General features: G+C 44.1%; 1 protein-coding gene across 1 annotated transcript in view; it reads left to right on the top strand.

Moving 5' to 3' along the window:
- The window catches only part of SH3RF3 (SH3 domain containing ring finger 3), a 238,748-nt gene that overhangs the window by 164,335 nt on the left and 58,985 nt on the right, over positions 1 to 15,428 (top strand). Inside the window, exon 2 of the mRNA XM_063304905.1 lies at positions 6,858 to 7,133. Coding sequence (XP_063160975.1) covers positions 6,858 to 7,133 — 276 coding nt within the window. The remainder of the gene's footprint in view (positions 1 to 6,857; positions 7,134 to 15,428) is intronic.

Raw genomic sequence — 15,428 nt, 5'->3', positions numbered from 1 at the left:
GAAGAGAGGAAAACTAGTTAACAAGCAGGGATTAGCTTAGAAAAGAAGGAAAGCTTCTGCTTGTTTTGTTTCATATCTTACATGTCAGGGTAGCCTTACTTCGAATAAGACACGGACTCACTTAGAGGGTCTAAGGATTTCTGGGTTTATTGAAGCAGAATGCATACGGAGAAAAAGACGGGAATGCGGGTGTGGTAGCAGGGTACCCTGTTTATACCCTGGTGGCGGACCTTGTCCTCCTCCACCCCCCATTGTTCCCCAAGCCGGGTCCGGATGGGTGATTTGAATTGGTATGGGTCTGACGATGGGCGATTCGGGTGATCTCCGATGGTTTCCTTTGTCTCTTTGCCTTCGTCTGGTGCAGGTGCGTCCCCCGGGGTAATGTGTGGGAGTTCCCCTGATCTGTTAATGGTTTCCATGTCCTGTCCGAGGTGCGCTTCTATTGTCCTGGTGATTGTTTTAGGAGTTTGGGTGCTTAAGGGATGATGTGTGTTTAAAGGCTAATGGTTATCCCTTCCTCTTTCCTGATGGGCATGTTCCCCATTGTGATGCACTTATGCCTTGCAACGGGGAACATGACATGCTGCCCCCTAAGAGAATTCTAAGGTGCCGGTTTGTCCGGGTATGCTTCATGGAAGCTTTTGACAAGCCATTTTGCTGAAACATTTTGCGCTTGGACCCACTCCGGGTGGGGAAAATGTCTCCATTTGACGAGGTACTGTAGGGTGCCCCTTAGCCTCCTGGAGTCTAGTACCTTCTTAATTTCAAAATATTGTTGCTCATCTATCATGATGGGTGGGGGCGGGGGGGTTTCATTGTGCCATTTTGAAGGGGTGGCTGGTTTCAGTAGGGCACAGTGGAACACTGGGTGTATGCGCCTCAAATTGTGGGGTAGCTCCAACTTGAAAGTCACTGGGTTGATAATTTCTATGATTGGGAACGGTCCAATGAATTTGGGTGCCAGTTTCTTTGAGGGCTGTGGGGACTTGATGAACTTAGTGGAGAGGTAGACCCTATCTCCCACTTTGTAGTTCGGTTGTGCCGCCCTGTGGTTGTCTGCAAACTTTTTGTATGTAGCTTGCGCATCTGCGAGAGCCAGCTGGATGATGGGCCAAACCGTGGCCAGTTGTGCCGCCCAGTCATCTGGGGAACAGGGCGGGGTGTCTGGTTGGGGCAGTTCCGGGATTGGAACGAAGTCTCTGCCATAAACCACTTTGAATGGGGTGTGACCTGTGCTCTGGTGCACTGCATTGTTGTAGGCTACCTCTGCAAAAGGTAGCAGGTCCACTCAATTGTCCTGTTGATAGTTTATGAATGATCGTAGGAATTGCTCCAGGGTGGAGTTAAGAATCTCCATAGAGCCATCTGTGTGGGGGTGCCAAGCCGTGGACAGTGCCTGCTTGGTACCAATAAGTTTTAAAAATTCTTTCCAGAACCTGGAGGTAAATTGTGTGCCCCTATCAGTCACCAAATGGGAGGGGGCACCGTGGAGTTTATAGATGTGATTAAGGAATAGGCGTGCCAGCTGTTGCGCGGAGGGGATGGACACGCAGGGTATGAAGTGTGCCTGCTTGGAAAAATAGTCTTTTACCACCCAGATGACCGTTTTTCTTTGGCTGGTGGTAGGTCTACAATGAAGTCCATGGAAATTTCCTCCCAGGGACGGGAGGTCTTGCTACTTGCTGCAACAGTCCTTGGGGCTTCCCCACCTTTCGTTTTGACATGGCACATGTGGGGCAAGCAGCGACATATTCTTTAACGTCCTTCCTGAGAGTAGGCCACCAGAATTGTCGCCTGATTAAATGTAGTGTTTTGACAAACCCAAAGTGCCCGGCCGTCTTGTCATCGTGGGAGCGGTTTAAAACTTCCACTCGCAATGTCTCTGGCACGTACAGGTTCTTCTGTCTCCAGGCTAGACCGTTCGTGAAAGATACATTGTGTTGGTTGGTTTGCAACCAGGTATCTGTTTTGAGGGCTTGAACGAGCCGTTGTTGCCAGTTCGGTGAAATTGACCTGCGGCTCCCTCCGTTCACGGGTGTTTGTGCTGGGGTGCGTTGGGTTCTTGTTTGGCTGCGTGTGACAGCAGGGCAGCCCAGCTGTGTGTCGGTCCACACAGTACCCACAATGTCCGATGCCTGGCTGGCATCCTGAGGCCGTCGGGAAAGAGCATCTGCTAGGAAGTTCTTCCTCCCCGGTATGAACTTTAATTTAAAGTTAAATCGGCTGAAGAACTGCGCCCAGCGTACTTGCTTGGGGCTGAGGCGTTTTGGAGTGCTGAGAGCCTCTAGGTTTTTGTGGTCTGTCCAGACCTCGAAGGGGCAGGAGGCCCCTTCCAGGAGGTGCCTCCATGTCTCTAGGGCTGCCTTGACTGCGAACGCCTCCTTTTCCCACACGTGCCATCTCCGTTCCGTTTCGGAGAACTTGCGGGAAAGGTACGTGCAGGGCTTCAGCTGATTGTCAAAATCCCGCTGAAGCAGGAGTGCCCCGATGGAGAAGTCAGGTGCGTCGACTTGTACGACGAAAGGTCTGGCGGGGTCGGGGTGTTGCAGCACTGGCTCTGCTGTAAAGAGGCTTTTGAGGCGATCAAAAGCCCTTTGACAATCAGCAGTCTGGTTCAGGAGCGCCCCCAGGTTCCGTGATTTTCGTGTGTCTCCCAGGCCCTTTGTCCAGAGTAGGTTAGTTAGAGGCAGCACAATTTCCGCCAGCCCCTGGATAAAACCCCTGTAGAAATTCGTGAAACTGAGGAAACTTTGGAGTTGCCTCCTCGTGCGTGGGTGCTCCCACGCCAGTATGGCTTGGACCTTACTTGGGTCCATCTCGATTCCCCTCGCCGAGATTCTATAGCCCAGGTAGTCAATTTGTTCTTTATGAAACTCGCACTTGGAGAGCTTGGCGAATAGCTCTGCCTTGCGGAGTTTCCTGAGCACTTGCTTCACTAAGCGTTCGTGCTCTTCTTTGGTCTCTGAATATATTAAAACATCATCGAGATAGACAAGCACCCCCTTAAATAAGTGGTCGTGCAAGACCTCATTAATTAATTGCATAAACACTCCTGGTGCCCCCCCAACCCAAATGGTAAAACTTTATATTGAAATGGCCCAGCGGGCAGTTGAAAGCCGTCTTCCATTCATCCCCCTCCCGTATTCATATTCGGAAGTAGGCTTCCCTCAGGTCCAGTTTTGAGAATATCTTGCCCTTTGCCAGGTGGGCAAGAATGTCCTTGATGATGGGTAAGGGGTATTTATTTGAGATGGACGCGGCATTCAAACCGCGGTAGTCAGTACAGAGCCTCAGAGACCCATCCTTTTTTTCCCGAAAGAAGACTGGGGCTCCGACTGGTGAGTTTGCGGGCTCAATAAAGCCCCGCGCTAAATTTTTATCGACGAACTCCCTTAATGCTGCCAGCTCCTTCTGGGTCATCGCATAGATTTTGGGCTTTGGTAAGGGTGCGCCAGGGACCAGTTCTATGGTGCAGTCTGTTTTTCTATGGGGTGGGAGTTTGTCAGCCTCCTTTTCGCCAAACACATCGGCAAACTCTGCATATCTGGCTGGCAGGCCCTCCAGGGTTGCTGCCTCCAGATGCATCGAGGTAGTCGCCGCCCTCCCCATTGCAGCACAGGGAACCCGATCCCCTGTGGGTGCTTGATAGCGCCCATCTGAAAACATGATTTCCCTGGTTTTCCAGTTTATTTGTGGGTTGTGTTGCACTAGCCACGGGATTCCTAGGATGATTAGGGGTTGGCCCACCGGTGCCACGATGAACGGCAGTCTTTCCTTGTGGCTGCTGAGCTGCAGCGCAACTTTGTCCGTGTATTGGGTGACCGGGCCCCCTCCTGCTGCTGATCCATCCAACTGTGTAAAAACAATATGGTGCTGAAGTGGATAGCAGCGGAGGTTTAGCGCGGCCGCCAGGTCCGGGTGCATAAGGCACTTGGAGCAGCCAGAGTCAATTAGTGCCCAAACTTTTTCTGTCTCTCCACCGTGGGTTAGGGTGACTTTCACATATAGGGTGGGACAATTTTTACTCACCCCGAAGTTGTCGCGCCTCTTGTTTTCTTCCACCTGTCCTCTGGCGCTCCTTAGGGCAGGTGGCTGGCGTTTCCCGCCAGTTCGTCTTTGTCGCTTTCCTCTTCTTTGGTGAAGTAAGGGAAGTCCTTTGCTGCGGTTTCACACGTCATGACTGGCATTTTCCTGGGTGCTGGGGTTGGCTTGGTTGGTGCCTTCCACGAGCTGTCCCTTGCCTTCACTTTCGGGCAGGCTGCCGCCTTGTGGTCCTCCTTCCCGCACCTAAGGCACTGACCCTTGGCGAACCGTCTGTCTCTTCCTTCCTTCCAGGGCTGGGGTCTCTGCTGCTGTCCGGGGTCCTCTCACTGCCTCTGCATGCTGCGCTTCCCTCTTTGCTTGGAGGAAAGTGTCCTGGGCGTCCTCTGCCTCTCCTGCCAGCCGGATCCACTCCACCAGAGTGTTGGGGTTCTTCCTGCACAGTGCCCACCTGAGTACGTTCAGGTTTAGACCCTCCTTGAACCGCTCAATGAGGGTGGATTGGGACCATACTTCGACCTTACCGGCCAGGGCTTGGAACTCCATGGCATAATCTGCCACGTAGCGCTGTCCTTGTTTGAGGGTTTTCAGGGCTCTTTTCGCCCTCTCCCTTTCCAGGGGGTCCCTGAAGTGCAGTTCTACTGCCCAGAGGAACTCATTGCAGTTCTCCAGTTCCGGGGCACCTGCCTGGCATAACTGGACATACCAGTCAGCGGCCCGTCCTTTTAATTTTATTGCTATGGCATTTACTTTGCCCTTTTCCGTTCAGAAGTAGGGACCCCATTCTTCCATATAGTTCCTCACGTTTGTGAGGAAAAAGGAGAGTTTTGTGGGGTCCCCATCGAACTTAATGCCGAAGTCCTTTATTGCCGCGCTCAGTGGGCTCCAAGCCGCATCTGGGCGTCTAGGTGTGCTTCGGGCAGTCGGGGCTCCTTGGTCTAGACGTGGGGATTCCCTCCGTCGGGCTTCGGTTGGCGTTGGTACCATCTCTTGCCGGCTCCTGCTTCGTTCCAGCCATCTCGCCATCGGGGTGGGAGGGGGGGTGCAGCCCATCTGGCGGGTTCTTGGAAGTGGACTCTGCCTGGCGCTGTGTCGTCCTCCGGACCTCTCCTCCGTCTCTCCGGCTGGTGCATCTCCGAGGGGGGGGTAAGGGGTGTCGGGCTTCTGGTGCCTGGCCCCTCCGCGCCCCGGCTGTGGGATTCGTACGCCTCTGCTAACCTCTGGAGCAGCTGCTGCATCGCCTCCAGCTTGTCCTCGATCGCGCTCAGCCTTGCCGCCATTCGCGAGCCCTTCTTGGTGCGGTTGCCCCTCCTCTCTCCTTCGGTTCCTGACGCCGTGGATGATGGGACGTCCCGCGGTTCCTCCGGGGTTCCGGGCGATCCGGGTGAGGATCCCTCCATCAATGCATACGGAGAAAAAGACGGGAATGCGGGCGTGGTAGCAGGGTACCCCGTTTATACCCTGGTGGCGGACCTTGTCCTCCTCCACCCCCCATTGTTCCCCAAGCTGGGTCCGGATGGGTGATTTGAATTGGTATGGGTCTGACGATGGGCGATTCGGGTGATCTCCGATGGTTTCCTTTGTCCCTTTGCCTTCGTCCGGTGCAGGTGCGTCCCCCGGGGTAATGTGTGGGAGTTCCCCTGATCTGTTAATGGTTTCCATGTCCTGTCCGAGGTGCGCTTCTATTGTCCTGGTGATTGTTTTAGGAGTTTGGGTGCTTAAGGGATGATGTGTGTGTTTAAAGGCTAATGGTTATCCCTTCCTCTTTCCTGATGGGCATGTTCCCCATTGTGATGCACTTATGCCTTGCAAAGGGGAACATGACATTACACAACATAAACTAGGGCTTGTCTCTGAGTGTGCACTTGGCAAAGAGATACAGAAAATGGTACTTACTTGATTGATTGTGCAGTGAATAGTTCTCCTTTTGTGTATTCCAGTGCTGAAATATAGAGACTTACAGATATTCAACCATGGCTGACACATCATAACAATAGAGTTGGATTTGTATGCAGTCAGGGAGTTGTTTTCTATTGGTTGTGCTATCCAAGAGGTAAATGAACCTTTTTGTTTATCATTGTGGCGCCTCTTTTAAACACAAAGGCAACTGTATTTTATAGATACATATAAATACACCTTGAGTGCAAATATTCTTGCAGCATAAGGTTCTATGGATTAATTCCATTGAAATATTATCATCAAATAGGAATATAAATTCACTCATTATTGAAGGAGGAGGAGATTTTAAAACAATGATGTAAGAGAAAAATAAAATACAGTGGATAGAGAGAGTGATAATTACATTATTAGCAGTCTCAATTCATAAAGCAGCTGTTGGGTATAACATAAACATTCTTGCATAGGTGTGCGGATTAGCAAATAATGTGAGAAAAACCATTTTTGTCCGAAGTGCAGGAAATAAGAGTATAATCTGTAGGTGCCTCATAACTGAACTATTTTTGTAGTGAACTCTGAGATGAGAAATGGGTTTCCTCAAAATAATTTGGGGAGGAGAGAGGGGATGTAAAGGCTGAATTTATAATAGTCTTCCAAGAAGCACATTTGGCACCATTGCTGCCTAATTTTAGGTAGGCAAAAATGCTATTTTCTTTATTATTTCTGTTTTGTCCCTTGTTATTTCAAAAGCTTTTGTTACTTTCGCTGTAAATGTTTTTAAACACATTATTTTTAGAAGCCACCTTCTGAATTTTACTTGAAAAGGCAATGTGCAACAATATGATCAAATAGTAATAATAATGTATATTATAATTAATTGCATAATAGTACATAGTATTTTTCCTCTTTTTTTGTTGCAGAACCCCACTCAGCTTCCCTATGGAAAAGCTCTTTATGCTTATGAAGGGAAAGAACCTGGTGACCTCAAATTTAACAAAGGAGACCTTATTATACTGCGCCGAAAAGTAGACGAGAATTGGTATCATGGGGAACTGAATGGAAATCATGGTTTTTTCCCAGCAAGCTACATCCAGTGTATCAAGCCTCTTCCACCAGCTCCACCCCAAGGCAAAGCACTTTATGACTTTGAAATAAAGGACAAAGATCAAGACAAAGACTGTTTGACTTTCACCAAGGTAGAAATGCCCGTTCTTTCCTAATTAGTTTCATTATAGTTCATAATGTATTTGCTTTAAAATGGTATTCTTTAAAAAATGAATTTTGGAGCTATCACAGGGCTCAACTTAGAGGTTTCCATGGAGGGAGTGGGGGTCAAAAAAGTCATGTTGGCAGTCTGGACTACATAATTGAAGTCCCAACCCTTTTTAATGTTCATTCCCCATAAGCACATGTAAAAAAGAGAGAAGACTCCAATCACGTGGCTGTGGCTGCCATCTTTTTTACTCCCCCCATTGATGTCTGTGCTCAACATTATTCCCTGGAGGCCTCTGAACCTTGTCATTCCCATTGTTCCTTCAGCCAGACAACAAGAAAGGAGTTGTAGCCTGAAGGAATGATAAACTTACAAAGAGAATCTTTAAGTGATAAGGTATGATTACTTTTCATTTGAAAGTGAATGCTTCTCTAATATAATGAAATATTTTCAAAAAAAAATTTGCATGCACCTGCTGCCATTTAGTGAATGATTTCCTGCCAGTCAGTTAGGCCCCAGAACAGGACCTATTGTTGTAAACAAGGGAGTGGCTTTCTTGAGGTTAGTGGCTGCAACTGACCCAACCATCAGTTGGAGGGTCACAGATTACATTTCTGGAAAGGATAAAGCCAATTGCCTGTTTTTGATGTTTTTCTGAATGTTTAAGTGTGGGAGTTGGAGCTGGAATCTCTCACTATCTCCTTTATTTATAATCATCCAGATCCTCTCTCCTTCCAGTCTGCACAATAGAACAGAAAATAATCAATCTTGAGTTCATTTGTCTAGCTATTTTCAGAAAAGAAGAGAAACTCTGCCATTCCTTCTCTTTCTGTTAAATAGCCTCTGGGTGTGTTTTTTTTAAATGGTGATGCTAGAACAATTGTGTGGAGTCATTTCTGCAACCAGTTGGTTCTTATAATAATTAGCCCTTGTTGTAGACAGCAGTGTGTGGTATGGGTATGGAGTGGTGGGTGCACAGAGAGACTAATAGTTCATTCAGGGGGAGGCAAGGGAGGCAGGATGAAGCAGGAGGGCAGTACATACACCCTGCTTAACTGAAAGGGAAGTAAAACTTTTTACATGGATTATAAAACTGATTCAAAGGACTGAAATTGGGTTTGCTGATAAAAGCTGTTTATATAAACTGAGAGTGTCCTGTATTCCTTTCCCAGCATGGCTAGGTCACAGCACATACTAAGCAAGGGCATACTGGAAGCAGGTAAACCAATAGGAAACTAGACTTTTCACAGGCATAAGTGTTGCAAAAAAAAGTTGCAGCTTTCCTCCAGTTTCAGATAAAACCACAAAGACTCAGCACTTGAAATGAGCTAGCATCCTGTGGACAGATATGACCAGAATCAGTCTGGAGCAAATGCAGAGAGAGATTAAGATCCTTAAACATCATTAGGTTTGGGGGATACAGCAACAGCATTATCTTAGAGCCAGAAGTTAGCACAAAACTGACTGAAATTCCTGCTGTAGCTGTATTGTTGGTTCACAACATCTCACAGATTAATATACCTGTATGCATTCAGGTCACAAAACAAGGGCACTGATGAAAACCAACTAACATTAAATTCATCCTGAATTTAAATCTTAATGTTCAGCTTTTGTTGACCATCAGATATTTTATAAAGCTAAAAACTGGCACTAAGACATTGCTACAAAAGTCTGGAACAGTTGCCTGGTTCTTATGTCCCATATATGAATCATGGTCAACCATATTAATTTTTTGCAGCAACAATTTTAAAAAGGTTTAAAGTTTTAAGGTTTGTTTCACCTTAAAAACTGAAAAAATCATTGTATTTATGTAATGCGGTTAGGAGTTTATGGTTGTGCATTCATACAATACACTTAACCTAGTCAGGGTCTAATACAGGCACATCTTCTAATAGATGGTTCTCTCAACCAACAACGGCTGATCGTTGGAAACCGTAAACTACTCACCTCCAGTTTAGCATAGCTTAGCATGTTGTATGACCCCAGACTCTTTCATCAGGAAGAATACCAATAAAGGAATACACACTCTTTCAAATTCCTTCAAGACTTACTTGATATTCTTAGCTTCTTGCATCAGTAACTACTAGCAAGGCTTTATTATGTCAGTGGCCCCTTCCTAACAGTAGTGGCATAGCTTGGGTATTACCTCTTAAACACTGATTTGGCTGCATGTTCTGGTGGTTGCTAGATACTGACAGCATTTTTAATGGAATACCTTGTGTTTTCATGCAGCTGCATACAACCATGTTGTTTCCCTGTAGGACTAATTAAGCAGGGCTTGCACATTGTGCCATGGTTGATTAGATTTGGGGGTTTGAACAACATGGTGATGGGAGAGAATAGTTTGACCAACCTCTGAGCAATCATATCAAACTGCGGAATTCTCTGGAAGATTTCTGCTAAGCTCTAAATCTTAGCAATCTAATGATAGAATAAAATGTCCTTATACTGCTAGCTATTTATATAGCAACTAAATTTTAGCCACAAATAAGGTACTTGTCAGCCCCACTAGGTAGACGAGACCACAGGGGAGTGGACATAATAATTGAGTCTTGCAAGTCTGATTGTGCTGTACTTCCTACTCTTTCTTATAGTTCAGTGAATTAGGGAGGAATCTGCTTGAGCCACTTCTGAATGTTATCTTGTTGCAGACTTAAAAAATGCCTCAGCTCTTTTGCCTGGGCAATGGCTCTGCACATCTCCATCAAGGTCATCTTCCTTACCGCCTATAGTAATGGAGCACAATGAAAAGGTACTTTACCTCCTTCCCCACACTGTATGGGACAATTCTGAAAGTGGAAATGGAGATGAAGTGCATGCTACAATCTATTTCAATGGACATCACATTCCAGGATATTTCAGACTGCATGTCATTCCAGGATATTTTACATTACTTATGACTTAAGCAAGCCAGTACCATTGTTAAAACTGTTTTCTTGGTTTTCTCTCAGGTGTTTTCAATAGTCCATGTTTAGGGGAATGGGGTGGAGAGATTCCAGCCTTAGTGTCATAAGCATAAGATATAAAATCTATTATTGGTAAATAATTCTGCCAAGATTTACAGTCATTTGACATTCTCTCTCTTATACTGAATATGTGGTCAGGTAACTGGCTGATAATGCTGAGTTATATCATCATAATTCGCCCTTGATGTTTTGGCCAGTCCAAAAGAGGAGAGAAGCAGGCAAATCCAATGAGAAGAACAAAATGTGGAGATGAAAGAAGGAAGGAGTACTGAAAGGAGGCTACAGTGGGAAGAGAGGAGGAGGAAGGGATGAACATACTGAGGAGAGAAAAGAGTAGAGTTGGAAGACTAGAAACAAATCTGGAAGATCTGGCAAGAGATATTGTAGGAACCAGAGCTCCTAATACTCTTCCTTTATGGACTCCTTGGGGATAAGAGGTTTGAGGAAGACCTAAACCAAAATGCCAGTTTGAATCCTCCATGGAAAGCCATGAGATAGAACATTCCAAAATAGGAAGAAAGCATGGAAAGATTGTATTCGACTTACTGAGTATGTTCTCAAAGAAGAAGGCATAGCCCTTTCTGTGAAGGAGACCCTTGGAAGTACCTTGTAAAGTTTATATAAAATAAAAACAAAAGTTACCTGCTTGTATATCATTGTATGAAACACATGCTTCTGCCAAGGAAAATCTTAAAATGACAAATTTGATTAGCCTGTGTTAGGCTGGATTTTCATAAATATGTTATCTGGGAATCAATGAAGGTGTGGGCTTATTGCCCAAGGTAAAATCCATTTTTGAAACGTCTGGAAAATTCACATTTTATCAGTAAATAGTTTTATATTGATCTAATCATATCATGATGTATTCATAGATTACATCACTGTGTGAATGAAGGATCCTCAGCATTTTTAATTCCTCTGAGATGCAGCTATTTAGTGGGAAAGAAAACCAAGAACTTAGCAGTATCTCAAAACTGCAGCTCCACAAATAATAACTAATTATTCCTGCATCCTATGCCTTTTCTGGCAATCCTAAAGGAAGATAAATATTTTCATTAACATACTTTGATTGAATTAGGCTCTAGAGTTGACTATTTTTATACATCATGATAAGGCAGCAACAAACTGTTACTCACTTAATTTACTGCTACAATATTTTTACTGCCAAAAAGGAAAAGAAGGGTTTGCAAGATTTTCAGCCTCAGGTACCAACCAAGTACAGCTGCTGCTGAATAGCTTGCACTTTGGCTTCCTGACCTCAGGATACTAAAGGCTGTGGGTCAGCCCTGTAGCATCTTACTAGAGCACCTTTTTTGACATTGCAGTGTCTTCTCTCCCCTACAGACCTAAATGCCAACTCTCTATTTTCTGCATCCATGAAACAGTGCATTTCAGCTGCTTTTTTCCTGAATGTGTATCTTACATCATTACCTGATAAGTTTTTCTCCCTCCGGTAAGCTTTGTAGCTGCTTTCTCATCCAACTTTGATCCAGTTACTATTTCTAATCATGATTCTTCCCTCCTCTCTCAGTGCCTTGGGATTCTCACTTCTCCATCACATTTTTATTCTTTAGCTTCCTTCCTGCTATATAAGTCCTGTCACCTAGAGTAACCATGTCTTTGGTTCTTGTCTGTTGTTTTCTCTGACAGCAGATAATCTATTTCTCATCTCTGAATTTCACTCTGTCTTTATTTCGTCAGACATTTCTATGCTAATTATACTTGTTACTTTGCTGAAGAAGCTCTTCCTGTTGAGATAGATTCCAGATCCCACACATTGCTGAAGTCACTCATTCACTCAGCTCCACCACAGTGACATGGCCCGTCTGTTGTCATTGATATGATTTCTCACTCAGAGAGATGCAGGGTAAAATTTTCATTTCATCTTGACTGACAAGAAGAGAGAATCCTATTTGTGTTTGTAACCCTTGAGCCAGATTTTTCATCTTATTTCCATTAATGGCTTTCCAGTAGTAAGTTGGTAAGATTGTATGGTCAAATCCAAAATGTGTATGAATGAGAAATGCTTTTCTTTACATTAAGCAAGTCTCTGATTCATTTAAAGTAGGGTATTATGGTTTGATTCAGTTTAAGATTGCTATATTAATGAATATATTAAAGGATTTATTTTACAGTTTTACTTGTAAAATCTATTATTATAAAGTAATGTTTATCATCTTATTTATCTATTTTATTCATCAAACGTATATCCTGTCACAATCACAGGACTCTCGATGGCTCACAAAATAGGAATATACAATAAAATTTAAAACATAAATATGAAACAAATAAATAAAATCCCAAACACAGAGAATAGCGTCAAGCCCCAAAAGCTGTCTTCAGCTTTTTCCAGAAGGCAGAGGATGTCAGAGAAAGACATGAGATAAACACCTCTCCAACAGGAGGTCTATGCAATAATTTTTTAGATTAGAATTCAGATCAGTGTTTTGAGCTCCCCACCCAATTTTTAACAAAACGGTTGCCTGAAAGGAAAAGAGGCATTTTGTGAGGTTTTCTGCCTCAAGTACAACACAGCAGGACTGTTGTAGAATACCATGCACCTTGAGTTGGGGAAGAAGGAACTCCGTTTGTTGCCTGCTTCAAGGAAGAAAATGCTTGTGTGCCTGTTGTATTTAAGCCAGTGTTTTTCAAACTTGGCAACTTTAAAATGTGTGGACTTCAACTCCCAGAATTCCCCAGCCAGTGCAGAAATGCTTTCCCAGTTCTGATGGCCAGCTTCTGTCTTGAACACTCTGGCCTTTTAGAACCGAGGGCTTCTCAACACGGATAGGCACCTCCACCCAAGGATGTTGTGCCACTTTGAAGACTCAGCAGAGCCACTATGTTAGCTGAATTTAAGGGTTGAGCTTATTTATTTTTGGCTTAGCTACAATGTATTTGGAAAGACTATCAAAAAGGTCATATTTTGTTTCAAACACTGCAACTGTATAGAGCTTGCAGACAGTCTGTTTCTCCATTTGTAGAATCTCTTGCTTTACCCCATCTTTGAGTTCCTGGGTTTAGCAGTCCTTTTAAGGGGAAAGGTGAGTGGACAGCTTTTCAGCTTCCCTCTGTTGGGGCCACTTTGTGGGGAGGAAGCAGACACATACACACCTGAAGTAAGAGAGCAGAAGGGTACAAGCAATTTATTATATTTCCCTTTTGCACAAGGAGAAGTGAGAGCCTTTTTATTTCTGCAGACCCTATTGCAATATTGTATAGTCAACAGAAGAGAAGGTGATTGCAGATTAAATTCAAAACATTTTTGAACAATTGGGAATAGATAACAGTGGTATTATTTTAAAAGAAAGGACTGATTTTGAAATGAAGGGCTGATTGGCTACAGATGTAATAAAAAATGGAAAGACCCATAACTATTCCAGCCATTGAGTTTTCTTGGCAGTGTTGTGGAAGATGTTTGCTCTGATCATCTTCTGGGATGATTTTCTGACTTAATAATAGGCAGTTAATCAATTGAAATGGCAGCGGCTTTATGTAATTATTTTTAGATTCTGTCAGCTGAAAAGCTCACAGACCAACAAGGTAGTCTTTATCTTAAAGCACAGCTCCAAATGTAAAAGCATTGTGGAGGTCAGAGGAAAGCCGGAAATGAACGAAATTATTATAATCACTGGGTAGAGCCAGTTTGGTGTAGTGGTTAAAGGCACCGGGCTAGAAACTGGGAGACCGTGAGTTCTAGTCCCACCTTAGGCACAAAGCCAACTGGGAGACCTTGGGCCAGTCCCTCTCTCTCTGCCCTAGGAAGCAGGCAATGGCAAACCGCTTCTGGAAACATTGCCAAGAAAACTGCAAGGACTTGTCCAGGCTGTTGCCAGGAGCCAAGGATGACTCAAAGGTACCCAAAACAAAAAACCTGAAACAGTTCAGAGAAGGAAACACCATAACACACACATTTTTCAGCGGAGCAAAAGAAGTGCTTTTGCTTCTTTTCTCCCGCTGCTCCAGCCTGATGGAATAGCTGCTGCCAAGTGAGGGCTGAGGAAGAGCCAAAGACAGCTTGTTACCTGGGTGACTTTAAGCCAGTCATTGTCTTCCAGCATTACCTTGCTGTGAGGTTGTTGTGAGTTAAATGAACATGTTGTTGCTCAGGCACACCAAGGAAGAGCAAAGCAGCTGGGTCTATGCCTTCAGAAACCACACAGCTCCTTCTTATCTCAAGTCCTTACTCAGTACTCTTTTGAAGAAAAATCATGGGCAGGCACACCTCAAAACATTTGTTCCTCATTCTCAGCTCAGAGCATCGCTTCACAATTAAAGGGGGATTTATATAGAATACTTGATTTGTATGAGGCACATGAGGCTGGTGAGTACTGGAGGCAGTGAGATGGCCCTCTTCACATACTTTTCAAATTGGAATTCCTTATTTTATGTACAGTAATCATGCCTGACTCAAATATTTGTATTAGACCATTTGCCATTTATCCTCATATAGATATTCCTTTTTCCCTAATTATAAATAGCTGTACATTGTTATTACCAGCTTGCAAATAAGGATGGCTCTGACTGTGGAAGAGTATATGTCATGATGCTATTCTGCCACCATCTCTACTTCTCTCAATTTGGCTATACTTTCTCAGTAAAATGCCAGGAATGAGGTTAATAAATGCCATTACATGTGGCATGAGTCTGTTCGAAACATAATTCCATGTAATTTCCCCCTCCCCTCAAAAGAGCTGACTTCCACTCCATTTAATAAAAATAAAATCAATTTTGACTGAAGTGATTGATTTCCAGCATAGCTTTTGATGTCAGTGATAAAATAGAATTTCTCATCTTAACAATAACATTGAGCAGACTGTCAGACAGTGATTAATTCTGAGGCGTATTAGCAACAAGGAACAGAAGAAAGGACATAACATCTCATTGCAGAACCATAGACAATGCTTTTGAAACAATGATTCACAGCTTTGTTTGATGGAAATCAGTATGCGTAGAACAGCAGACAGTGCAGTAAGATCAAAGGGCACTTCATCATTTATGTAAATAAATGATGGATAGTTTATTTCCTGATTCAGTTAATATCCTGCTTCTAAAAGACACTCCCAACTCAGTTTGCAATAATTTAAAAACAAAAGAATCCTATTGGATCATGTTAAGGGATCATCTACCCCAGCATCCCACCTAACCAGTCAGATGCTTCCCAGAAATTCACATGCAGTGCACAAACACAGCATCTTCTTCAGCAGCCAGTGTTGATTCATAGAGATTCAGAGGCTGCCTTTAATAGATTTAGTCTAATCTCCTTGAATTTGTCTTGAATTAAAATAAAAGAGAGCATAAGAAGCCAATGT

The sequence above is a fragment of the Candoia aspera genome, chromosome 5 (genome assembly GCF_035149785.1).
Source record: "Candoia aspera isolate rCanAsp1 chromosome 5, rCanAsp1.hap2, whole genome shotgun sequence".
NCBI classification, from domain to species: Eukaryota; Metazoa; Chordata; class Lepidosauria; order Squamata; family Boidae; genus Candoia; species Candoia aspera.
This window is presented reverse-complemented; position numbering and strand designations above follow the sequence as displayed.